Below are 25,830 nucleotides of genomic sequence, written 5' to 3'. Positions count from 1 at the left end.
AAATCTTGGCATACACAGAAAAATAAAAATAGGGCAGTTCTAAAGATTCATTTATTTTGGCTGGATTATGAAGATTAGCTCTTCAGATGGTGTTTCAAAGAAGGGATCAAATATAATTGAAAATAAAAACCTGAAAAACATTTAAGTTTTGATAGGAAAGTGGACAGGATATAGTCAAGACACCAATTTAATTCCTTAGGGAATGTAGTAGAGATTTCAGCCTCAACAAAGCATATTTTCTGGAAATAATATAGTGTAATTATTCTCAGAGCAGAGGAAAACATGCAGAGTGTGTGGGTCTAATATGATTTGAATTTTAGGTCATTAGTGCAGAAGATATAAAAAAGTTGATCAATTGGGTTTATTATTTCCAAAATAATAGGCCCTAGAGACAGTGAGTTCCTCTTCTCCAAGTAGACTGTGGATCCTGTTGCCTTTCCAATTCAAACATGTTAGACCTATCTGTAAGGCAGTGTTTCTCCAAATGCAGGTGCATGGCACAGGTGACTGGATGAGGTAGTCCAGGAAGTATTCTCTATTTTAATAATGAAGAAGTTGATTATGATAACACAAAGAACTGCTCCTGTTTACTGAGCATGTACTACATGCCACATAAAAATTCTAGTATATTGATTTGAATGGTCTCACAACACAGCACTACGCAGGTGCTGCTATTACTCTCTTCTTTGAACAGACAGGAAACTGAGGCACAGAGGGGTTAAGTAACTTGTCTGAAATCTCATAGCTGGAAATGGGCAGAGATAAGATTCTAATGCAAGAAGTCCGGCTGAGAACCCACGCCTTTTCATTTCATGGATATAATTTATTTTTCTTTAAAAGTAGACTGGCTTACTAAAAAATTTAACAAAATATAAGTATGTGGACAAGAAATAAAGTCATGAAAGTTGTAGGCGAATGCCTGCTGTCTGGGTAACACCTACTACCCCCATAACACATACCGGTGCATGGGGGTTGGGGGGAGACGGAGGGTCCCTATACATCATGAAGTGCAGGTCAACAGGCAAATGGCAGGGCGGAAACTCAGCTTAAGGGACTGCTGCAGACCTCCCGACTTGAAAAGCCCCAACTTTCAACTTACCTGCTTTGGATTTTGCTGAGAAAATTTTTTCATTCAGATAAGAAATCTCACTTTCACACGTTTTAAGACATTACACAGTCACATTTTTATGGGAAATATAAATAATTCAAATAACTCTGAAAGGGAAAGGCTTCGATTATTGTATATTATAGTTAAAGAAAAAAATTGAACTGAAGAAATAAGCTGACAATCAGATCAGAAGCATTACAGGAAGTTCCTTGCTCATTTTCTCCAGAGGTTAAACCAGGAATATATTTTTTAAGAGGGCAGAAGTTTAAGGTCTAGCTAGGGAATAAAGACATGTTTTGTCTGACACTTTTCGATTCAAATTCAACATTTATCAAATGATTCTTAAGTACTTTATTAAAAAAAAAAACAGCCAGGAGCTGCCAGCCTGGGTGTATTAAGCTTTCATTATTGTAAATTTGTATTTTAAAACCCCACTATCTTTTTCTGTAAATATGCAAGGGTTCTTCTGACAGTTTGTCTTTTTGTAAAGCCCCCTCTCACTGAAACATCTTCAATTAAACGCCTATATCTAAAATGAATTCTTGTCATTGGGAGTTTTAAAATCCCTTTAAATTCAGAAGGGAAAAAAAGTTGCTTAATTATAGTTCATTAGATTGCAAGTCACGAAGAAATCGAAAATGTTTAAAACCATTTTGGCAAAAAGTTTAAAAAAGAAAAAAGTAACATCCTAGAATGACATTTAAAACAAAAAAGTACTTACTGGCATTTAAAAAATTTTCATGCAATTTGTCATTCATTAAATAAAAATAAAATGTGTGCTACCATTTTTTTTTGATAAGACAAACACTTTCAAAATTGGCATGAACTAAACACGATTGGCCACCACTATGTGAAAAACCAAATGCTTTAATGAGGCTATCAAGAGCAACACTTCAATTATGTCATTGGATACATTAATATCGATCCATAATATACAGTGCTATGGACCATACAGAAATTATTGCTGCATCCAACAGCAGAAGACTATTAACATTACAGTACCAAGTGTCTGCAAGAGACAGTCATTTGTCATTTTTTCAAGAAATAGGGTTTTTTTTTAATACTATTATCAATATCAACTTTCCCCAGTGCATTTTTCAAAAATATTAATAAGTGCATTCCTTTGTGCTTTATATCTTTTAACTCCCTATATATTTTACTTGTTCTTATTGCTTTATTGTTTAAAAACAACCAGAAAGAACTTTTTCACCCTATTGTATGACCAAGTTGGTTGTATGTTTTTTGGCAAAGTCAGAAGGTTTGGTATCTCCACTGCGTTACCCAAAAGTGGGTGGACAATTTTGGCATTTTGGTCACTCCATATAGAGGCCCAACCCCAAGTCAGAGTTCTGCGCCCTAGAGATGGGGGGAGTGGTGTGGATCACTCTTTTCTTAAAAATGACGAGCCCAAACCACCACCTCTTGGCTTCACTAGGCCCTAAAACAATTCCACTCTATTTGGCAAAAAATAAATAAATAAAACCACCCCCGAAGTTGCAGCATTCTCCTGGGCTTGCTCACCTGCCACTCCGAGAAATTGTCTTTGAAGAACAAGGGGGCAGGGAAGCAGGGGAGGGTGAGCTCAGGAGTTGCGAGAGCCAGGGCAGTGGTACAAGATGCCACACTTTCTCCACATAAAGCTTTCTTTCTGTAGGTTGCTTAACCCTGGCCATATGGCCCAAGCCATGAGTTAGTCAACCTTGCTCAATTTTTAAAAACTCTCAAAATCAGCTAAGGAAAACTAGCGTCAAAGCACTGCAATTTTCGACCTTTGCCCCCAGCTCCACTCCCCCACCGTATAAATATGAAGAGAAAAATAGACAATGCTATGATTGTATCAATAAACACTATGGTACAATTAGCTGTTCATGCAGATTTGCATCACTATTCTAGTAAAAGAACTATACAATTAAGGGGTTGAAAGAATGGGAAATTATTTTCCCTACCCCCTTAAGTAATAAAGCTATAGAACTGATAGCATCATCAATGTTTCTAAGGATTCTTATTATTTTCCTGTAAGCCATCCATTCATACATCTGGCACTCACTCCTTCTCTCTGAACCCTCCATCAGCCATCAGCAATTCACATTTGACATTTAAATACATTTTTTCAAACCCTCCTGAATAAGGTTTCCTGATGAAAGAAGTTGGCACTCTGTCACTAAAATATATTTAATATTAAAAATATCTGAAGGAAAATTGGAAGCTCTTATATCATCTAGATAGGCACCATGCTAAATGTTCCTCTTGACTATAGATAACCATCTTGAAACTTTCTCCAACATTACAGATCAGTCAGTGCTAGTCCAAAAAAAGACTATGGCTATATTTAAGGCACTTCATTCTGAATGGATATGCTTTATACCACTTGCTATTCAATTGTAGGCTGCTAAGAAATTCCTTTCAACAGCCTGGCTCGTAACACCATATGCCATCTGTAGAAAACATCTAGGCCTGATAGAATACATGTAACACTACTATTATTGCATAGGACTACACAAGTAGATAATGCACTGACACTAACTTTACAACATTGCTGCTTGTTAAAACAGTGTTATCAAGTAACAGTAATTTGCCAATACAGTATTTCTCTCTTAAAAAAAAATTCAGCAAATTTGCTGAAATAAATCCCAATTTAAATGACCATAATGGGCATATTAACGCTATAGTTATCAGTTTCCAAGAATATTGCTATGTTTATATCACTAAAAATAAATATGTAAGTTTATTTTCACTAGAAAGCCTGGTTTTAACCTATTAATACTACACCTTAAATGTGCTGAAAAACGGTTCTCAGTGAGACTGCAATATACAAAATATTTGCAAAGCTCTCTTTAAACACAAGACCTTGCATAAGTTTTCTTTCATGTGTCTACAAAGAATGCAGAAAACCACCAGTAAATTGTAAAAAATATTGAAAACTTGCAATTTTAAGATGTATATTCTTACAAATTAATACAAACATATTGAAAAGAACAATGATAATAAAGAATCTGTACAAATCAAAAACGCAGTAAAACATAATTTAAAAATAAAAATAGTAAAGCCAATTAGAAATGTGCCCAGTTTGGTTGTCATATCAAAAGTGAAAATAAAAACTAAAAAATAAAAGTAAAACAAACTTTCAGTGCTCCTCAATATTTTACTTTGAGAGGACATTGATTTCCATTTCAAAATAAAATATATTTGATGAAAAATGGAATCACACTCATTGATGAAGAAAACTTTAACAGAGTACATATAAAAAGAGAGTTAAGACTAGAGTCCCTACTTCTGAGCCTAGTTCTGCCTCTCTTCAGAATCAGCTGCACCTAAGGAACAATTTCAATTACGTTTTCTAACCAGACAATCCTCATGAAAATGGCTGCGAGTTTTTTTTTGGGGTTTTTTTTTTCGCCTTTTACAGAATATAATATTTCTTTAAATAGTTTGCAGGATAAAGACTAAACAATGCTAGAAGGGTACTGTATTTTTAAGGCAGTACCAAGGAATCAATACATTTACAAAATGAAAAAGGGTTAGTGTGGGGTTTTCTTTCTTCTTTTCTCTTTTTTCTCTCCCTCTCTCTTCCTTTTTTTGGGGGGAGGGGGGCTGCTTTACATTGTTTTGATTAAACTTTACATTTAATTTCCAAGGAAGTCAAAGGCATAAAACCTCAAACTAAGTTTCCCCTGAATAAAAATGGACAGACTCTCCCTGATGCAAAATCCTCTTGCTCAGAAAGCTAAAGTCCGTGGTGAATTCAGTTCACCAATACTGTACACTTACTGTACAATGCTTTGGAGGCATCTGTAGTTGTAAAATAGAATATACAAGTCTGTTTCACAAAATTCTAAAAATAAAATATATCCTGGGCTATTGATAAAGCATGAAAAAAATTTCATATTAAAGGAAAATTATCAAGAAAACCCCTTCAGGTAAATTATTAAATCTACTAATCAAGAAAGGAAGCAGTCTGTGAGGAGGTGGATGGGAGGGGTGGTTTGCTAACAAGCATGCTCCGTTTCCTCCATGCTCATGCTGCTCCTCCTGCTGCTTGTCTTGGAAGCCCCCGGGGACACTGAGGAAAGAAGCGGATCAGTTATGCCAACGGGAGAAAGAGTATCATCCATCAGGATGTCTTCCAGTTTGGATCCCATTTTGGAGGGGACGCTATAGGCTTGGTTGCTCTCAGGCCCAGTTCCGAGGCTGCTGTTGAAGGTGATGGTACCATCTGTGAGATCGAGAGTTGTTGTGCAAGTCAGGTCGGCATGATGCTGAAGGAGGTCTTGGTTGCAGTTTTCCAGAACGGGTTCTTGCTTGATAACACGATTCACCAAATCTGGAGAGCACAGACCCGTGGACGGAATAAGAGAAAGTCCATGAGCACGAGCCTGCATTTCAAGTTCCTAAAATAAAAGTGAAAATCAGACACTTGAAAGGAAATAGATAGTTATATTCAAAATAAAAGTTTTTTTTTTTTTTTTTTTTGCTCTTTTAGGTCAAGAAACCTAAAATATGGTGTGCAAGTACCACTGGTAGTATAGGAAAAGATGTTTTTGGGTGGAATACGGATTATATATCATGTATTCAAAGTTTATAGGGGGATATTTCTTCCACAGATACTGATGACAATGAGGTTAACAAAGAAAAATAAAATTTTTAAAAAATGAGCTGATAAAAGGAAAATATTAACTAAATAATAAAATAGTTCCATGGTCCCCAAACCTGGCACTGAAGTATTCAGGGATGGTGCAGTGAACCTACAGTGCACTGGGGGATATTTTAAAATTTCAAGGAAACTGAGCAATACTACTGCAAGAACTCCTAAGGTCAAGATTGTTCAGTTTTAGCATTAAATTATGCTACATTTCTTTCATTTACATCATACCTTTGCAAAGCTGGGTTTCTGGCAAGCACTCTGATAAAAAGCAAGTACTGCTTGAAAATCAATGTGAAACAGGACATAAGGGTGTGGTGGTGTCCAATTTGATTCTACGGTCTGAGAAGCTGTGCAATGTGCAACAGACACACACGTCCCATTAGTAGTTAATGCAGTTATTTAAAAATAGAATCAAAATGCTATTTTTTTTCTTTTAATTTATGTGTTATATTTTTTCAAATGGCTACCAAGTTGTTAGGACATAAATATTTCACAAGTTGTTTGGACTTAATGGAAATAGTAGGTATTTCTTTTGGCCTAAGGGTACAGTGAAACAGTTATGAAGACACTAGGGTGCTGTGAACTAAGAAAGTTTGAGAACCTCTAATATAACTAAGATGCAGTAATGGCAAAAGTTGTGAAGGTTATGCAATTGACTAAAGTTTGAGAAGCATCATTCAACCCACCTCTACATGGCAAAAGGGTGTTATTCTTTCTGTTCCACAAGAAAATCCTCACCTATAAGATCAATAACCTTTTCTACACCTTCTTCACGTACCTTCTTGGTGATCAGTGACTTCCCTAGTCCCTCATTTCCAAATGCCCTCCAGGCAAGCTCTTTCCCTTTTCTCTTTCTGAGTATCCCCAGACACTCCTAAAATGAACCTTAGAGACACCAGTTTACTCTCCAGTGAGCTATGTCCCATTGCCATGCCATCCTAGGTTTGTGACAGTATGAAAATCATAGTAAAATTACTAGAATATAAATTTGAAGCAAGTCACCTTGCCACAATACAAAGGAAAAAAGTACTCTCCCACGCAGCATGACCTCTCATCCTTTGCCCACAAGTCTAGAAATACATGTTCCTGAAAAGTCACATTCAGTGTATATTAAAGGTTGTTTGAGCGGAAAGATCGTTCTCTGTGTGAAACACAAGTAAGAGATGGAAGCCTGAGAAGTCACACACATATCTGCATGTTGCTTCACACAATCTCCAGAAACACAAGTCTCTCTAAGACATCATTTTAAAGCCCTGGGCTATTTAATAAAATAGCAGTTCCACTGATATTAAGGTTTCATGCTCTTTCTTCTGTAAAAGTTTCTGCATGCATCAGTTAGAGTGAAAATGAAAGGAAGCCCTTAGGCCTAAACTGAAAACCTGCAGTCTTGTGAATCTACACCAACACACTAATAAGAACAGCACCCCTAGGCATGCAGCTTGTCTGTGCAAAAATAATAATAATGATAAAGTTGGATTGAGAAAGGCAAACATCTCACTCTAATCCTTTGTTGTTTAATTAAAAATATTTATTGGCTGATTAAAGCATCACTTAAATTTCTAAACAATGTGATAAATCTCTTCTAGAAAACTCTGGCTGATTGCATTGCGGAGCTTTCATAATTAATAATGTTTTCTATGATATGCAAAAGTGCTAATGGCTGCCTCATGCTGTCACTGGAAGAAAACCAAGACATCATCACTGTGGAATTTCCAATTCACATGTTTCACAATATTCGTATTTCCTATGAATCCACATTTGGAACCTTAAAATTAAACTAAACAAACAAAACCTCATTTCTCTTTCAAAATAGCTATTGCATTTTAATACCCATATAAGAAAATAGTCCATTAGTACAAATTGTTTTTATAAATGGATACACTAAGTTCAAGTGAGTAAATATCTACGGCTACTTATTAAAGAAATGGAACATAAAACAAATGAACAATAAAAGCTGAAAAAAAGGGAAGAACTGGATAGAGGAGGATTTTCAAATTATGTACAATCTCTACTCTTCAGATTCTAAAATGCATACATGCCTAGGGAAGAACCACCTTCTGCCTGAGGATCACTGCAGTGAAATAAGAGATATGACCTCTAGAAATGGGATGGTGGTGTGGAGCATTGCAAAGATTGGAAATCATATAAATGAATCACTGTTGAATAAATTCAAGGCCCGCGATTAACACCATCAGATGAGACAAACTGATCTCTAAGATGTCATGTTTTAAATTCCTGTTTCATAAAACAGCTCCATGAATAGCTGCATGGGAAACTTGTAAGACATCCCTTCCTCTACGGCAAAATCTGGTAAAAGATGAGTCCATCTACTCAACAAGAAGATACAGTGTCACTGGTTCTTATTTGTAGGTTGGGTTCTAAAATCAGCAAGTAAGTTAAAATTGTCCTTGAAACTCCCTTCAGTCAACAGCAGAAGTCATTTTTTCTTTATTGTGTAGGACAGTTTCAGAGGAAGTTGCATCTTTAAACTCAGCATCTAAGTACCAGGAGCTGATACGAAAGAGGGATCAATCCTTCCATGTCATGCTTACATTGTGGGGGAGACGCAGGGGTCTCTTATCTCCCATGACATGCTTGTCGGTACAGACACTCACTAAATGGAACGATGGGCAAACTGCACGCATTATTAAAATTAATTTTTGCCTTCCCTCCCTCTAAAGACTGTACAGTTTAACTTAATGAAACAAATGGTATAATTCCGGTCAGTAACATGTAAAAACTTTACATAGAGCATGCCACCGACCTGTATCCTGAGCAACAAATGCCGGTTGGCATGCTCCAGTTTCTTCTGTCGGTTTTCAAGTTCCTTTGCACGTTGTTGTTCTCGTTGCAACTTTCGGATATAGTCCACAGATGCTTTTAAAATGGTTCCCTTGTTCCAGCGCATGTCTCTGTGATGAAAATGGATGAAAATGGACTTTTTAGGACTTGAGGCTCAATGAAAATTCAACACTCAAACATTCAATTTCTCAACTTAGAACAACAATTGTAGGTTAATAATAATTATTCACTGAGGGCTTGCCACGTGCTGGACACTGTGCACCCATTTGTTATACATTATCTTAATCCAGGCAAGTACCTGACAGGTAGGGAGGTCAATGTGTTGAAACTGAGGTTTTTCAACTTGTCCTAGGTCACAGGACCAGAATAAGGTGGAGTCAGGATTTAAACTTAGATTGTTGATTTCAAAGTCAATATTCTTTAATACTATCTTAAATAATTATATGTGTCTAGGCCTATAAAAGTTAACTTAAACAGAAAAAGCTATGGTAAAAAAAAAAATCCCCTAAGATCTCACTACTTGATTGTGACCCCGCCCTGGATTTTATCATGAATACTCATAGGCAGATTATCTGGCCCCTCTCTTTCTCTGTTTCCTCATCTATAGAATGGTGACCCTACACTTGCATGAGCTGGTCTTGTAGGTACATTACTAAAATTAAAAGAACGTGCTATAAAAAGTTTAGAACACAATTCAAATGTAGCAGGCACTGAGTTAAGGGCTCAACATAACAATTAAAATAGCTATCTTTAAATAGCATTTACTACACACCAGGTGCTTTTATAAGTGTTTTACAGCTCATTTAATCATAACAACTTCAATGGATAATTACTAATATTATCCCTATTTTAGAGACAGGAAAACTAAGGCACAGAGAGATTAAATAATGTGCACATGGTCATGCTTGCAGCTAGGAAGTGGCAAAGCCAGGGAGCCCAGGGAATCTGGCTCCCAGAGTTCATGCCCTAAACTGCCACACTCTTCTCCCCCTTAGGTGACTGATTCATCAAAACAACTGGACTAGGTAGGAATGTTGTGATCCTTTTTTTTATTTTTAACAGATGAGAAAAATAAAGTATAATAATATCTTTATAAAGTATAATAAATATCTTTCCCAAGGTGAAACACCTCGTAAGGGACTGGTTTGGAATTCAAACGCAAGCCGTCTGGGCTTGGTGCCTCTCAGTTCTTAATTACTATAGTACTAAGGCACTCACCTATGAGAAAATTAAGAATGCCAATAAAATGTAGGTGAAAGCACTTTAAAAAATTTAGAGGACTCCAGAAAAAAACTAGGAATGAATTATACTGAGTAATAGTATATAGTATATTTCTATGGTGCTTTAATTTAATTCAAGCCCTTTCATAGACAGTGGTCATGGTGATGATGATGATGGTGGTGACAATAAAATCAATTTAATATATGGAGGTACAACTACCCCACAATCAATCGCTGCTAAAAGCAAATTGGAAGTATCAGGTGGGAAATGCGAATGGAGTACCATTAAAACAACCCCCCAAGTAACTGATCCTCATTTGGGGTAGATGAAGAACAAAATAGATCTCCCACGAGAGGCAGAATCAAAGCCTCCAGAGACTTCTGAGGGGCTGATCCCTGGGGTCTGGGCACCAAAGATGGCAAACCCCAGAGGTGTCCTGAGTTCCTGGGGGAGAGCAAAGAGCAGACAATCTTCAGGCTAAGATCAAGGCACAGAAACGTTAGCAGCCAGAAAGAAACTTAACTGTGATGGATGATGCCTCAATTAGGCCGGAAAGGTGAGAAACCAGTATTGGAAGATGCAAGCAGCTACTCCAAGTTTCTAAGAAGTGACTATTTCAAACAATTATCTTGGGTTTTGCTTCCTTATGCGATCCAATCAACTAATTAGACTTCTGGGCTTAAAGGGAGGGCTTTCCACCTTTTTCCTTTTTAAATAAAAGGGACCCTTTCAACCCTTTTGAAAACAGAGTGTACATAGACCTCCAATATATAACTCAACAAAGGAAAACCTGCTCTGGGGGAAGAGAGGGTATGGGGCTGACACCTTGAACAGCTAGACTGTGTCTCTATAGCAGCCCCAAGGCACATTCCAGAAACCACCATACAGATTATAGTCCCCTTTATCTTAAAACAAAGCTGACAATTAAAGATCATTATCAGTTCAGATTATAAACATGTAAATTCAGATTATAAACACATAATATAATGGAGAAAGAAGATATGCAAATACAGGCTTTCACTGCAGCCCTGTAATTTCATAATATGTTGCTAAAGAGATTCACAGGCTACAGTTTAAAAGAATATGCTAAAAAGTGAATGCTGATAAAGAACAGGAAAATGGAAATTCAATTTCAACTATCATGCAAGACTGACTATAGGAAATGAAGGTCACAGCCCCTTAGTAGGATAAATTTGTGCTGCAGAACTGAGAATTTGAATGTTTCAAGTTTCAAAATGGCTTTCCTTGAAACCTGGGAAAGCAAAATGTTGATGATGGAAATCGTGCCTGAACATTGATCAAAACCATCTCACAATGGGCAACAGTTTTATTTTATTTTGCCACAAGTTCTCTAACAATTACATGAAGAGCAAGTTATTTAATAAGCCTTGCATGGCTAATGCTTGACTTCATCTTTACATTTTATTAGGTAGCTAAAAGGTCATATTTAAAGGCTAATTTCATGGAATGCCTGTGGGAGCCATTAAAATGTATACATCCTCTAGCCCCTTACTTCAAATGGGCCAATTTCTAATGGATAAAGATTGTGTATTTGTTGTCCTGTTTGCTGACTTTGCAGATGGTAGGAACACTTGAGAAATTTATCTTTATAATTGTTATCTCTGAAAAGGAGGGGAGGGAAGGCTGTGGATGCAAAGCTAAAATCCAAATTAGCTAACTTGTATTTATAAGGGGATTAAAAATTGCTTTTTTTCTATATGGTAAAATATACAAAGAGGATGTAAATTTTCATAAAAATAATTGACATTTAGTCTATTGAATACTGTTAAACTTGAAGTCACCAATATCTGCTTATCAGTGCCTACAGGTATTGTACAAATTGAAAAGTAAATAGCCAACAAATCATTCTTTAACAGTCACTGAAATCTCTGTACTGCACGAACTGTTAAAATACATTTTTTGGTCGCTCAGTATTTATTTGTCAAGGATTTCTCAGATTTCAGAAAGCCACCTCTTCACACCCAAAGCCGAACAGCTCGTGTCAATAATCCTTTTTTACATATCTCTTGAAATTTTAGTTTAATGAGGCTAACCAAAAGAAAAGTGTAAAAATTATTTAAGGAACCAAAGTGGGAGGGGGCATCTCTTTAGTTTTTATAACTGAGCATTTCTGCAATATATGTAAAAACACTAGGGTATGAAAAAATATCTGATGCAGATTAACATGCAATTGTACTCACGGATCATTTGACTTGGGAATCAAAGTACCTAGTTCTTTAATGCGGTCATTTATGTTAAATCTTCTTCTGCGTTCAACTTCAAAAAAAGAACATAGGAAGCGGCTATTAGTAACAGTGCCACATACTCATTTAGCATATTTCATTAAAGGCACATGCATACTAACTTCACCAGGTCAGGACAGCGTAAACCTGAACTGATCCCTCCAATCCACCCAGCTTTTACCAAGCTTTTGGTGCTGAGGCTAAAGCACTTTAAAGAATGAGCTACCCTTGTACAGAATGTTATTGTTTACAAAGCCCTTGGACATAAGATTTCTCGTGTGATCCTACAACAACCCTGAAATCCGAGTTACTATCCTCAGTTACAAATGATGAACATCCTTGGAGGTACTAGGAACTAGTTTGAGCACCCAGCAAATAAGTGGTGAATAGTCAGAATTCAAATCTTTGTCCCCTAGACTTGCAAACTTTTTCTGCAAAGGGCCAGAGAAGGAGTATTTTAGGCTTTGTGGGCCAAGTGACAAAATTGAGGACATTATGTAAGTATTCTCATAAGAAAAGAGCAAACAAATTTCTGCAAACTTTTTACTGACAAAATTAAAAATATAATTAAAATATTTGAGTGCAATTTTTTTGTAATGCAAGTCTACTAATGAGAAACATTTGAATTTATTTATGGATGCTGAAATTTGAATTTTATATAATTTTCATATGTCTGAAAATATTATTATTCTTTTGATTTTTTCCACCCATTTAAAGACGTAAAAAATTCTCAGCTCATGGACTACCCAAAAGACCCTACTCTAGACCAGCACTATCCAATAGGAATATAATGCAAGTTACATATGCAATTTGAAATTTTCTAGTGATGACATTAAAAAACTAAGAGGTGAAATTAATTTTAATATTTTATTTAGCCCAATCTACTCCAAAATATTATCATTTCAACTTGTAGTCAATGTAAAAAATACCAAACTAGATATTTTACATTCTTTTCTCTATGCTAAGTTTTCAAAATCCAGTATGTATTTTTACATTTACAGCAAATCACAGTTTGGATAAGTGCTCAACATACTAAATAGCCCTGGAACTTAAGTCTAATATCTTTAACTATACCATGCATCTTTGTGAACAGTATTTCTATTTTATAAATCCAGTTGTATGTTCAACATTACCCTCTTTTTAGGGGAGGGCTCAATAGTAAGGCATAGGAGATAATAAACATTTCAAAGTTACCTTCTATAGCAAATAAATTCTAACTAAATTAAGTTCTAATAATTTGGGTTAAAGTTGTTAATACTTCACTTTAAAATATTTATAAGCTAATATGTATTTATATTTGACCCACTACTATTCTGTACACTTAGATAAATATTATTCACTGCTTTCCCGGTGTAAACTGCATTTGTCTTGGCTGAGTGATTATTTCCATGACTAAATCAATTATATACATAATACTAATTCTTACCATTAGGCTTTTATAAAATAGAAATCCCGAGTGATGGCCAGTGGTGCTGAGGAAAGAATTTTTGAATCTACCTAACCTCCTCCAAAACTCTGAAGCATGACATTTTCTTACTTTTTTCCAATCATATAATAGCCATAAAAATTCAAACATACTGAAATATATGAAGTGAAATAAAAATACCTTATAAATTCAGTTACAACCCGTTAAATTTCTTGTATGTCCTTTGTGACTGTTTTGGTGCTCTAAAAATAAACACACACACACACATACACACACATGCACATGTATGCATGCAAATACATGCTTCCAGGACACAGTCCTGGGAACTCTATCTATAGTCACTTCCTGACGACTTCATTTTTCCATGATTCTGAAAACCTGATAACTCCCACATTTATATTCCCAGCCTAGGCTTCTCTCTCGGGCTCCAGACTCATACATCTACTGACTACCAGATGTCTCCACGTGGATGTAATGAACGGTCCAACCCCGAGCTCCCCATCTTTCCACTTCAAATCTGCTGCACCAACAGACTATCCTTCTAGTTGCTTGGCCAGAACCTTAGAATCAATTCAACACCTCTCTCGCTCTCACATCCGACATCTGATCCATCAACAAATCTGTTGGATCTACCTTCAAAATTTTTCCAGAATCTGACCACTTCCCACCTGGGAAAAAGCTATATCTAGTAGAAACTCCCATGTTCTCTTGCTTAGAGTATTTCAATTCTAAGAGCATCTCTGCTTGGCCCATGCCCACCACTCTCTATCCTTTTCAGTCTATCTAGAACTGCACCAGAGGGACCCTGTAAATACCTAAGTCAGATCATGTCAAACCTTTGTTCAAAGTCCTCCAACAGCTTCCCATCTCACCTAGAGAAAGGGCCCTGCAAGGGCCCCACTCCTCCACCTCTAGCCCTACTCCTCTCCTGTCCCACTCTGACCGAATCTCCTCCTGTGCCTCACCTGCGGTCCAGTCCCACTGGCCTCCTTGCTATTCCTCCACCAAGCCAGACATGTTCCTCACCTTGGATGGCACACTGCTGTTTCCCCTGCCTGGAACACTCTTCCTCTAGATATATGAATGGCTCTCTCCATCATCTGCTTCAGGGAGTTACTCAGATTTACCTGTGTGGCTTCCCTGACCTCCCTCCAACCACATCCATCCTGACACTAACCCTGTGGTTGCTCTTTCTCCCCTCGGAGCACTCAACCATCTAACAACCACATATTTCGTTCATTCATTTGTTCACTCATTTTGTATATCTACTGCTGCATTCCAAGCACCCATATATACTTGGCACACAGTAGGCCCTCAATAAATAACTTGTTAAGTAAAGAAGGATACATTTAAAGTGGAATTACCCTAAAAACTATTCTGCATCTTTTTTTTCACGTAATAGCATCTTGTTGACATCTTTCACTGTCACACATTTAGATGTATCACATCTTATTTTTAATTCAGTGCCTCCCCTTGCCAATTTTTTATTATAAAAGTAATATAAACTTGTAAAAAACTTCAAAAAATACTAAAGTATATAAAGGAAAAAAGTAAATGCCACCTTTTTTACATCATCCAACACCTATATGCCTGGGAAATGTCACTAAAAGAGAGACATCTAGATTTTCTCTCATGCACACAAACATGCATATAAACACACATAAGCACTTCCCTATATAGTATTGTCTTCCTACAATATAAACTCTTAGAAAAGGAAGAGCTATGCCAGGGGCAATCTAACTTTAAGTCTTAATTTCCAGTGGTTAGATGGGTTTTTAAGATTGTTTTATAGCCCTCAGAGTTTGTGTTATTCATGTTTGCCCTTACCAACAACCCTGAACTAGAGAGTTTAGATGCCTAATTAAAGGTGTGTATTGTTTTGACAAGATCCAACTTAGTTTGCCATGTCGATTGAGTGAAATTTTGAATAATGCCTAATTAACTTAATTCTAAAGTATTTTAAAAGAAGCAATACCTTAGAGTACAATTACTCGAAAACTGGAGACCCTGGAGATTACTATAGTCCAAGTCTTTTGGTTAAAATATGAGAAAAGTTTCTCATACGTGAAATGGGCACTGTGAAAGACAGGATCTACTAAAAGTAAAATCTCACACACTCTGGGACCCAGCAGTTTCATTTCTCAGCATCTAATTTAGGGCAACAGACTCCCTTGCACACAAAGAGGCATGCACAAGAAAGTTCACTTTGGCATTGTTTAAATAGAAGGAAAGTTGAAACAACATAACCACTCATCAGTAGAGCAATAATTAAATATACTGTCATACTATGGAATACTGTGAAACAGTTTTTAACAGGTAGGGATATCTAGATTTCTAATAGCAAACGGCCATCAGCATATACTGCAGAGTAAAAAAAGCAAGCAGCAACACAATGTGGACAATACGATACAATGTGTGTTAAAATGTACACAACTGCTATTATTCTGTGTGCATGTATATATATTTATGTTCTTAAATACAGAGATAAAGACTGGAAAGGGCAACACCAAATTGAAAAAAAAAAACATTATCTCTAGGGTTCAAAGAAGAACTAGGGCCTTTTTCTATCAAGGTTTAGTTTTTATAAAAAGAAAGTGTTTCTATATATATATAACTCATTCTTTAAAATCAATTTAGGAAAAAGAGAGGACATGAGGCCATGAAATGAAAAATTCACTCCCATACAAACACAGATACACACATACCCCACATTTATTTTTTAACTCCAAGCCCAAACCTTTTTTTTTTTACTGTGACCTCTCTTGCCTGTTTATTAAACAAAAATTTAAGCTTTCAAAGGAGAAAACTTAAACAATTTGATCAATAGTAAATTAAAGAGGACTGCCTAGCTGTTTAATATTTTAAATATAAAATGTTAGAGGAACTTTTAAAATAATAAAACATCATAGGCAAAGTCAGAAATTTGGGAGACTACCTTACCCATCCACCCTCTTCCAGATCTGTTTCATTTTTTTCTTTCAAATCTCACTGGAGAAGGTGATCCCATAATCCCCATAATCCCCTTTTGTTAATAAGTTCCAGTGTGAGCAACACTTATAATTGGGTAGTTTGGGATCAAGTGTCTCTCTCTCTCTCCCTCTCTGTCTCTCTGTCTCTCTCTCTCACCCCTACCATAAACAAGGAAAATAAATATTCTTCAGAATTGAAAATAAGTGAATAAATAAAACTCACTGTGAGCTGAGGTGAAATTTTTGAAAATATATATTCCTTGGAGAAAAACAATTTTCTTCCATATAATATACATTTAACATCTAGAGAAATCAATTTCTTCTTAAAATTTCTGGAAAAAATCTTTTAATACATGGGGGAACATCGACTCCAATATCAAATGTCATGAACATTAATAAAACCAACTTACTCAAGTTGTGATTGTCCTTTTTTTGCCTCTCTTTAGCCAAAGCTCTTGCTTCAGACTCTGTGGGAAAAATACACGCTGTGCACGTGAATGAAGTAATTAGAAATTGGAACTGTTCAAGGCATTCATCAATGTAAAGCTCTAAACATCTCATTTTCTAAACATAATGACTTATCTGACTTGACTAAGTAAAAACAGGATTTCTATAATTATTTTTTAAAAGCTTGGATTTTTTCAAAAGCAACTTATATAATAAATACAAAAACTTAACTTCTACAAAATGGTTAAAGTTCAATAACCTAAAGATCCATGGCACATTGTAAACATACCCAGGTACTAACAAGATCAAAATAAACAACTAGAAAACTGGTGACATTTTATTATTAGGAGTCAAATTTTATTTCCAGGCAATAGAAATTCTCAGTCTACCTTTGGAATGTCTTTATAAAAAAGTAACACACTGACTAAAAACTGCATAGAGAAGCCCCCAGATTGGATCCCTGGGTTTCTCTGATTGGTTCATGGAAATGAACTCATTTTTTTAGAACTTGGAGCCAGATTCTATCAGAACATGCTAAAATGAAACTATTTAATAACTCTTAGGAGCAACTACATTTAAGTATATGAAAATAAAAATAGTAACAGGGTAGAGAGGTATCTGGTGGCAGCTCCATTTGAAAGGGTCTATTTGCATCGCCACTCTAGTGAGATCTCTGTGACAGAGATTACATTTTTTTCCTTTTTTTGTATTAGAGAAGTTGTAGGTTTACAGAAAATCATGCATAAAATACAGAGTTCCCATATACTCCCTACTATTTTTAACACCTTGCATTAGTGCCATACATTTGATACAGTTGGTACATTTGATACAGTTGATGAAAGAATATTTTTACAATTATACTATTAACTATAGTCCACGGTTTACATTAGGGTTCACTATTTGTGTTGTATGTAGTCCTATGCTTTTTTAAAAAAATTTTTATTCTAGTAACATATATACAAACTATAATTTCCCCTTCTAACCACATACAAATATACAATTCGGTTCTCTTAACTACATTCATAATGTTGTGCTACCATCACCACCAGAAATTACGTGTTTTTTTGCCTTACAGAGAGCAAAACATCAAAATAAAACAAAAAACGTGATTTGACAAATCTTGGGATTCAGGAATATCTGTTATCTTCTTTTCAGAAGTGATATCTGAATCATTACACTACCGTAATTCAGAATTTACCTCAAAATAGGAATCTTTCTAGCATAAATCTTTTTAGTGTATATATGTACATGTGGGTACATATATTATATATATATATATGCACACACATACACATACATGTTTCAGTGGCTGTAAGTTATTCACATACATATATGTACATACTTGTGCGTATATATGTATCTATGTGTGTAACTAATAATCTTTTTTAACCCAATTAGTGATTTTTTAAAAATTTCTCTCTCTTGCCAAAATTTTCCTAAGACTTCCTTGAACAGGATAAGAATCTTTCACACCAAATCCATATTCCATATTCTCAGTTTGTTCACCCAACCCTGTAGGATGCAAGAACCCCAAGAGGGGAGGGGCGGGAATGATAAAATTCAACATGGTGGAACGCCAGTTCTAATACAGCTTTTGTCATGCTGTGGCCAAATGCCTTACTCAAGTATTAAACAAAGTGGCAAAATAGGTAGTTTCACACTTGCTTCCAGAATACCCATTTGCTCTATTTTATAATTTATTTTTTCCCTTTGTGTAATAAATCTTCTGTACATGATACAGCAAAAATAACATAAGGCTTCTGAAGATGTAAGAAGTATATTTCTACTCTACCCCAACTATGGGCTGGAATGTTTATCCAAGAAAACTTCAGACCAGGGATCTCAAACTCAAACGCCTTCAGGGACATGGCAAGAAAAATAAACACCAGGCTAGGTGGAGACATTTTTCAAATGAAGAGTGTTGCCTGTTTTCCAACCCCAAAAGGGAAAGCAGTCATAGACATGGCGATTGCTGCAAGGGAATAATGGCAGCCCAATCCCCAGTATATCAAGACATATAAGAAACCAGGAATTTTGGTGTAATTCCTCCATTTTCAAATATACTCAATTTTTAAACTATTGCATAGACCAAAGTACGTCTGTGATTTGCAATAGCCCGGAGGTCACTATTTTGAGAATTTTGAGAATTTTGCCTTATCTAAAAGTAAACAGGGAAAGAAAAAGTAAACAGAAACCCATATTTAGAGGCACATTTACTGGATATTTACCTGTGAGTTCCCTTTTTATGTTGGGAAGGTTGGCTGGACAGGAGTTGCTGATGGTCAGGCCTGGGGGTGGGAGGCCTTGGTTGCTGTACAGGTCAATCAAGTTACCGGAGACAGGTAACTAGAAAGAAAGAAATGGTAACACAAATGAACTGATGAACAATCTCTAAGTTATTCAGATAAAACCCACAACCTATTCTGGACTTAATTTTATGGAAATAGTTTAATTAAAGTCTTTTTTTAAAATAGGAAAACATGAGATGCTTACACTTTCATTCATTCACAGAAATGAAAGTGGAGATACATGGTCTCCTTAGCTAATTCCCTTTGAGAAGGAAATAATGCTGAGTCTCACACCCATAAAAGGGTTATGCTACTTAGCATATGGGTTTATTTTTAACATGGAGCCAGTGGATAATATGGCAAGCACAGTATTTAGTACATATAGTAGATGGTCAACAGATGTTCATTACTATAACAAATAGGGTCCTATATGGGATGACCTTTTTCAACAAAGTTGGAGTTTTCACCAATTCCCTTCTTTCTCTTCCTCTCTCCCTTCTCTCTCTCTCTCTACAAGAAGGAAAAACAATGAGAAGTGTGTCTTATGGGAAAATAAACGGTTACCTTATTGTTAAAGAAAAGGCTATTTTCCTGAAACTGAAATTTTTCAGAAGGCCACAAGAGGGAGCCCACTGACTTTAATATAAGAACAAAAATCTGTACAACAAAAAAAAAAAAAAGAAAGAAATATCCAGCCTTCCCAAGTTAGCTACAGAATTTCTTTTCCTGTAGTTCTGAATTGGATATTTTAACATAATGCACTCATTCCCCCTCACATTGACTGCTTTTTGTAGTATATGCATTTCCCTGTAGTTAGTACATAACGCATTAATTTTATACTTTCATTTTTCTAGACATAAGAGTTCTAAGACATTTCCTCTTCCCACTACCTGAAATAAAGTTCTAAATATTAACTCTGGGGAAATATTTAAGTGACCTCACTACTTTCACTGGAGACAATTTTTATTTCCAGCTAAATTCAAATAATTCCTAAAACTCTAATATAGTGGGTAAGACTTCGTGTCATTTAGCCCTTCCTTTACTGGAATGAGCACTGAATTTTACTCTACATCAAAGAAAAGTAAATTCAGATGGCACTGAAGTGTGAATAAAATGCATACTGTTTGAGAGTTATCTAGTAAAGACTGTACTGCAACATAGCACCTTCCATTCTCTCAAGCAACCAATAACATACAGATGAAAATACACCAACTAGAACCTGCAAATTTCGATTCATTCATCTCCATCTGGGCCTCAGAAAATAAAAACTCAATTGCTCACTAGTCAAAATGTGGATATTTCAATCCAGAAATTAATAGTGCAGAGATTCATAGCCTGGGCTTAGTTGTCAGACGCCTGGGTTAAAATCCTGCCTCTGTTACCAACCTGCTGTGTGATACTAAGCAAATTTTCTAACCTCTCTGTGCTCCACGTGTCCCCATTTGAAAGCTGGCCATCATATAACTCATCTCAGAGTTTTGTAAATGAGACGAAGTGGGTGAAACACAGTGTCTGCCACTTCAGTGAGCATTAAGTGGTAGCTGCTTTGAGAAGCAACGCTACTTCTAGAAAGTGAAAAAGGATGGGAAACTGCACTGTATTTCCACTCTATAAGCAAATTTTCCCTCTGATCAACTAAAGTACCTGCGATGTTAACTGCCAAGTATCCTAACAACCAGCACATTTATTTTACTAGCCTGCAATGCAAATCCAGCACAGGAATCAGGGCATGTGCAGGGCTGAACAGACCACTCTTTATCCCAAATCAGTAGTTCTCCACTTGGGGTGATTTTGTCCCCCCAGGGATATATGGCAAGGTCTGGAAACATTTTTGGTTGTCACAATGAGGGGTGGGGTGGGGGGGCGTGGTTTGCTACTAGCTTCTAGTGACTAGAGACCATGGATACTTTTAAATATCCTACAATGCACAGCACCATGAAGAATTTTCTGGCCCCAAATGTCATTAGTGAGAAACCCTGTGTTGATGGTGGCTACATGCTTTCTATTAATGGCTGTTATTTACTGAAGCTACTAAAAGGAAGGTTGATTAAAATAATTTGACTTTCTAATTGAAATTAGTCTCCTAGCTATGTATACTTAACAAAGGATCCTGTGATTCCCTGCTTTCTCAGCTAGAAAAGCCCCCCATAAACACAAGTTAACTTATTACAATTACTTCAAAATAACTTCTTTGGGGCTAAGGAGGAAGAGACATTAACAGGGATAATTTGCTTTCTTGCTGGTTTTAACCCAACACATTAACCTAATGGATAAGATTCCACTGAAGCTCCCAGAGCAGAAGCTGCAACAATGGACTGATGAAAGCCACAGTCTAATTGGGACAAAGGAAGAGAAGGTAGACACTTGTGCGCTGGTGCCTCAAACTTGGTCTGAATGGAGTTCTTCAATGTTCTGCTCCACCAAAATGAGTATTTTTCCAAGTAAATGATAATTGTAAAGTGTTATTATTTTTTTTCTCTCTGGATGGTCCCCCCCTTCTCTGAATATCAATCGAGCACTGTTAACACAAGTAAACTGGGACTTTTATTCTTTGTTTGTGATGGTACAAGAGGGCCCTTGTACTCTCAGAATAGTTATTTCTAGACTTCAATTCCCTTAGGATATTTTCCTCTCTAAGTGTTCCTTCCATTTTTTTTTAAAGTAGTTAACTTGAAAAACAATTCAAAATGGGGAAAAAAGGCCTAACATTAAGAACATTAAGTTTAAATTCTACTGTGGAGAGAACATTAAAATATGTTAATTAAGTTGTAGAAGCTTTGTTACTTAATTTTGATAATTAAAACCACGTTTATCAAGAATTAACAGCTGGCACTTAATATTTATTGAGAGCTTATTATGCAATTCTATGTGTTTTTCATGGACTAACTCTTGCAGTCTTCACATTAACCCTTCTCTGATAGATGCTATTATTATCCCAATTTTACAGATGAGGAAACTGAGAGAGCTGAAATAACTCACTCAAGATTAAGCTTCAAATCAGATGTCAGGCCTAGAGTCTGTGGTTCTAGTACCAATGCTATATTTTCTTTCGCTAACAGCAAACACTGAAACAGTTCTGTCCTGGGAGTACTCCGATGTGGCCATGTTTAGCCTTTTCCAGAGTGGAATACAGAAGAGAAATATATGCCAGGACAAAGTCAGTGACTTCTGAGGGTAGCTGCAGGTTACTCCTGTCATAACTGGAAATTAATTTAAATCTGCCCAGAGGATCTTTCCTATCTGGGAAATCTCCTGAGACGGCCTCTTTGCTCCCCAAATATCCTTCTCCACTAAGGAGTTACAAGAACAGGAAGCATAACTTAGTCATCTTTGCACCACAGCACCTAGTCCAGTGCTGGTCACATTAGGCATTTAATAAACACTAAATCAATCTTTAAAATAGCTCAAGAGCAATCAGGTGATGCCGGAATGAGACATCTACTTGAACGCAGACTGTCTGAGGAAGCATGGGTAGTCAGCCTAAAGGAGAGAAGTGTGCGGGGGTTGTGACAACCGCCTTCACAGAGTTGTCACGGGGAAAAGTTCTCCATGAGGCAGAACTGGGACCCATACCTGGAACTTACAGAGAGACTCAGAGTGAGGAATATCTTGATTTCTAAGTATGACATTATTTTAAGATAGATCTTGACACGTTACTGGTGCTTAATGAATATCAACTGAATGAACAAATGCTATCAAAATTCCTTGATATTATGAGCTAATTACACTTAACAATTCAGATAATATTCAGTATAAATTTTATTTCCAATGCTAAATGATGTAGCACTTTATAAAGTGAGATGACCCTGTCAGGTAGGAACAACTGTCAGGGTGTCAAGAAGCTAAGTAACACGCAAGGTGGCAGAGTCAATGGCAGACTTAGGATTTGAATCCAGGTCTGATCAGAAACTTCCAACTCCTAACCATTATGTTTGTTTTACTGCTTCCCTAATGCATAAGTGCTCACCCTGCAATGGAGGCTTTCAAGAAGCTGGATGACAGCTTGGGGTGGTGGGGGGCTGGAGGTGTGTGGGAGGTATATGGAGGACATGTAAGATGTTAATGCATTGAGTACTAGGTTGGATCAGATGACTTAAAAGGCCCCACCACTGAAAAAAACTAAAGTCAATGATTTCACAAAATCATTGCAATTCTATAGTCCTCCTGAGTGTGCCCAATTCCCCACTTAGCATCACTAGCAAAATGACTACCATTAAAGCAAAGTTCTTTTGAGATGACTGGGCCCTTGCTAATTGCTAGGGCAGTGAATGTATTATAAATACACCCATGTCTTTGAGTGTATTTATAAATTCCCTAGTGCAAGATCCCCCAAGTGTTTTGCTCATATTCATCCTAGGATTTTTACTGCTGACAAGTGTAGTCTGTCTCGTGGGATGCACAGAGTTGGAAGCAGAAGGGTTCCATGAAAGCTAACCAAGGGTTCAAAGAAGTGGGGACAGTTTACAATGGAAACTTGTTCAGAATGGCAGAACATTTCGTTCCTCCAAAATCAGGGGGTAAGTTTAAATGGGTGGAAGTAGACAAAGGCTAAAGATTGCAGGAGAAGCTTTGTGGTTCCAAGGGCGGCGGTGCTCACCCATCAAGACATCAAGTAAATGAACTTAAATATCTGGACCAACATGGAAAAGAAAAGAAAATGAGAACTCTAAAAACTCAGTTTAGGGAGGATTTGGGTGCAAATAAATAAGCACTGTCTTATTTTCTGGCTGAGGAAATTTATGATTATTAAGGAATATGAGAGTCTCTTGGCATTGTTCTCACAAAAAAGGATTGAACTGGACATTCAAAGATCTACTGAGCCATCCTGGCTCTGACATATCCCAGCTGTGTAATCTTGGGGAAGACTATCAAACTGTCCTAATCCTAAAACTGAGCACAACACTACTGGCCCAACCTGACTTACATGATTACTGCAAACATGAAATGAGATCTACAATAAGAATGGATTGGTAAAACAGTAGCATGCCACACAAATGTTAAGGAGTCAAGTGAAACAAACAATCTGGGAAAGACTCCAAATTATGGAGAGAAATGAGTAACATATAAGAGCAAATATGACCACCAGTTTATTAACTGAAATTGGATTGAATTTTTCTGTTAAACAAGGGTAATCCCAGTGCTCCTCTATCACCCATGCATGCCAAACCATCTCCTGAAAAACTGCAGGCCAACTTGAACCCCACTGTAAATAGCACCACCTACAGTATTTCCCTTGGGTATAGTGTACCAAATTGGGCATTAGATGCCAGGGGGAATTGGTGGGCTTAACATCCTATTGAAAGTGGACTTGCACTCTAAGGAATGTGAAACTTTATTATGGGATCACTGATAAACTCATAAGAAATTCTTCATTTGTAATATCAAAGTCACTTATTTGTGATCCCGAGATCATGCTCTGTTTTATAATAAATTTCTCAATGAATCAGTTGCAAAGAAAAACTAAAAGCTCAGGAAAAGGGAGAATACTGGAAATATCTGAAGATTTTCTTCAAAAAAAAAAAAAGTTATCAATACCGTATTTGCCATTTGCAAGGCAGGATCCATCAAGCCCAGGATTTCTTCATTATAACTTGATTCTAGGCTAATGATGTCATCAATTACATCATCCATCTGGTAAAAAGGGCAATGGAAGAGAGAAAGAAATAAGCAAAAACTACAAAGCAACCCAAAAAGGGACCCAGGATCCTTTCTTACCCAAGAAATAATGTCCTTTAGTTAGATTCTAAGAAGTAACTTTCCAATTCTCCCTCAAACACAAAGACCATTAACACTAATGGGTGATGAAAATGAGATGTGCAGTCAGCATTTAGGAGTGCTTATTAGGTGCCAGGCAGTGAACTTTTCATGGGCTAAGTTATTTACACTGACAATAACCCTATCAAGGTAGATATGTCCTTGGAGCAGGAAAATACAGAGGGTATTTCAGCCTTTTGCTCCCATAGGAGTGTGTGGGGCATTGTGGCTCCCAGGCCACTGGCTAGCCTGCACTGCTCTTACAGTGACTTGTAAAATAAGTTTCTCTTTGTAGAGCTGCCAGTGCGCTCGGTACTCCCCAGGGAGTGCACCAGGATGAGGTTATCATTACAGTCGTGGAGCTGACATTCCCACTAGATCAATTTTATTCATGAACTACCAAAACATCAGTTATAATAATAAACAACGGTGATTACATGTACATTGCAGCAGTTGCAGGGACAAGTCTGTGAAAACATTTCTTCGTAAACACCTAATGTATTTCAACTCGGTATGTCTGTGTGCGTGTGTGCACACACACATGCTTGGGTCTTAACAGTGTCTCATAAGCACACAATGAAATTTCAGAACTTTGAAGGATATTCCTCTCTGTCTTTTTGTCACTTCCATTAAAGAAGACAGATCCAAAGTCATAGAACCTGGGTTTGAATCCTGTCTCTCACACTTTTTAGATTAGGGGCAATGCACCTAATCTTTAAGAGCCTCAGTTTGCTAACCTGTGAAATGGGAGTTACTAACATTTACTGCCCTACTGGATACTTGTGGGGATTTTAGGATACTCCATGTGAAGTGCCAGGAATATAATGAATGTTCAATACATGTTACTTTTTAAGTAACTCCTTAGAAGAATAATTAGAGACCAGCTTTGAATCACTGCTTGCAGCACTGTTGGGTTCCATTTTTAAGCAC

The 25,830-nt window shown here is 36.7% G+C and overlaps 1 protein-coding gene across 7 annotated transcripts in view; it reads right to left on the bottom strand.

Moving 5' to 3' along the window:
• Positions 1–1,955: 1,955 nt before the first annotated feature.
• MITF (melanocyte inducing transcription factor) overlaps positions 1,956–25,830 on the bottom strand; it is a 253,046-nt gene continuing 229,171 nt past the window's right edge. For 4 of the 7 annotated variants that reach the window (XM_037800175.1, XM_037800192.1, XM_037800200.1 and 1 more), the window contains 6 exons: positions 24,682–24,777; positions 19,087–19,204; positions 16,822–16,896; positions 11,975–12,050; positions 8,515–8,662; positions 1,956–5,496 (listed from right to left, as the gene is read on the bottom strand). In XM_037800175.1, coding sequence (XP_037656103.1) covers positions 5,095–5,496; positions 8,515–8,662; positions 11,975–12,050; positions 16,822–16,896; positions 19,087–19,204; positions 24,682–24,777 — 915 coding nt within the window. In that variant the 3' untranslated portion in view covers positions 1,956–5,094. The remainder of the gene's footprint in view (positions 5,497–8,514; positions 8,663–11,974; positions 12,051–16,821; positions 16,897–19,086; positions 19,205–24,681; positions 24,778–25,830) is intronic. The other 3 variants (XM_037800181.1, XM_037800207.1, XM_037800211.1) reach the window with 1 other exon arrangement.

Source organism: Choloepus didactylus, chromosome 1, assembly GCF_015220235.1.
Source record: "Choloepus didactylus isolate mChoDid1 chromosome 1, mChoDid1.pri, whole genome shotgun sequence".
NCBI classification, from domain to species: domain Eukaryota; kingdom Metazoa; phylum Chordata; class Mammalia; order Pilosa; family Megalonychidae; genus Choloepus; species Choloepus didactylus.
The sequence above is the reverse complement of the archived record's forward strand: the minus strand, read 5'-3'. Positions and strand labels throughout refer to the sequence as shown.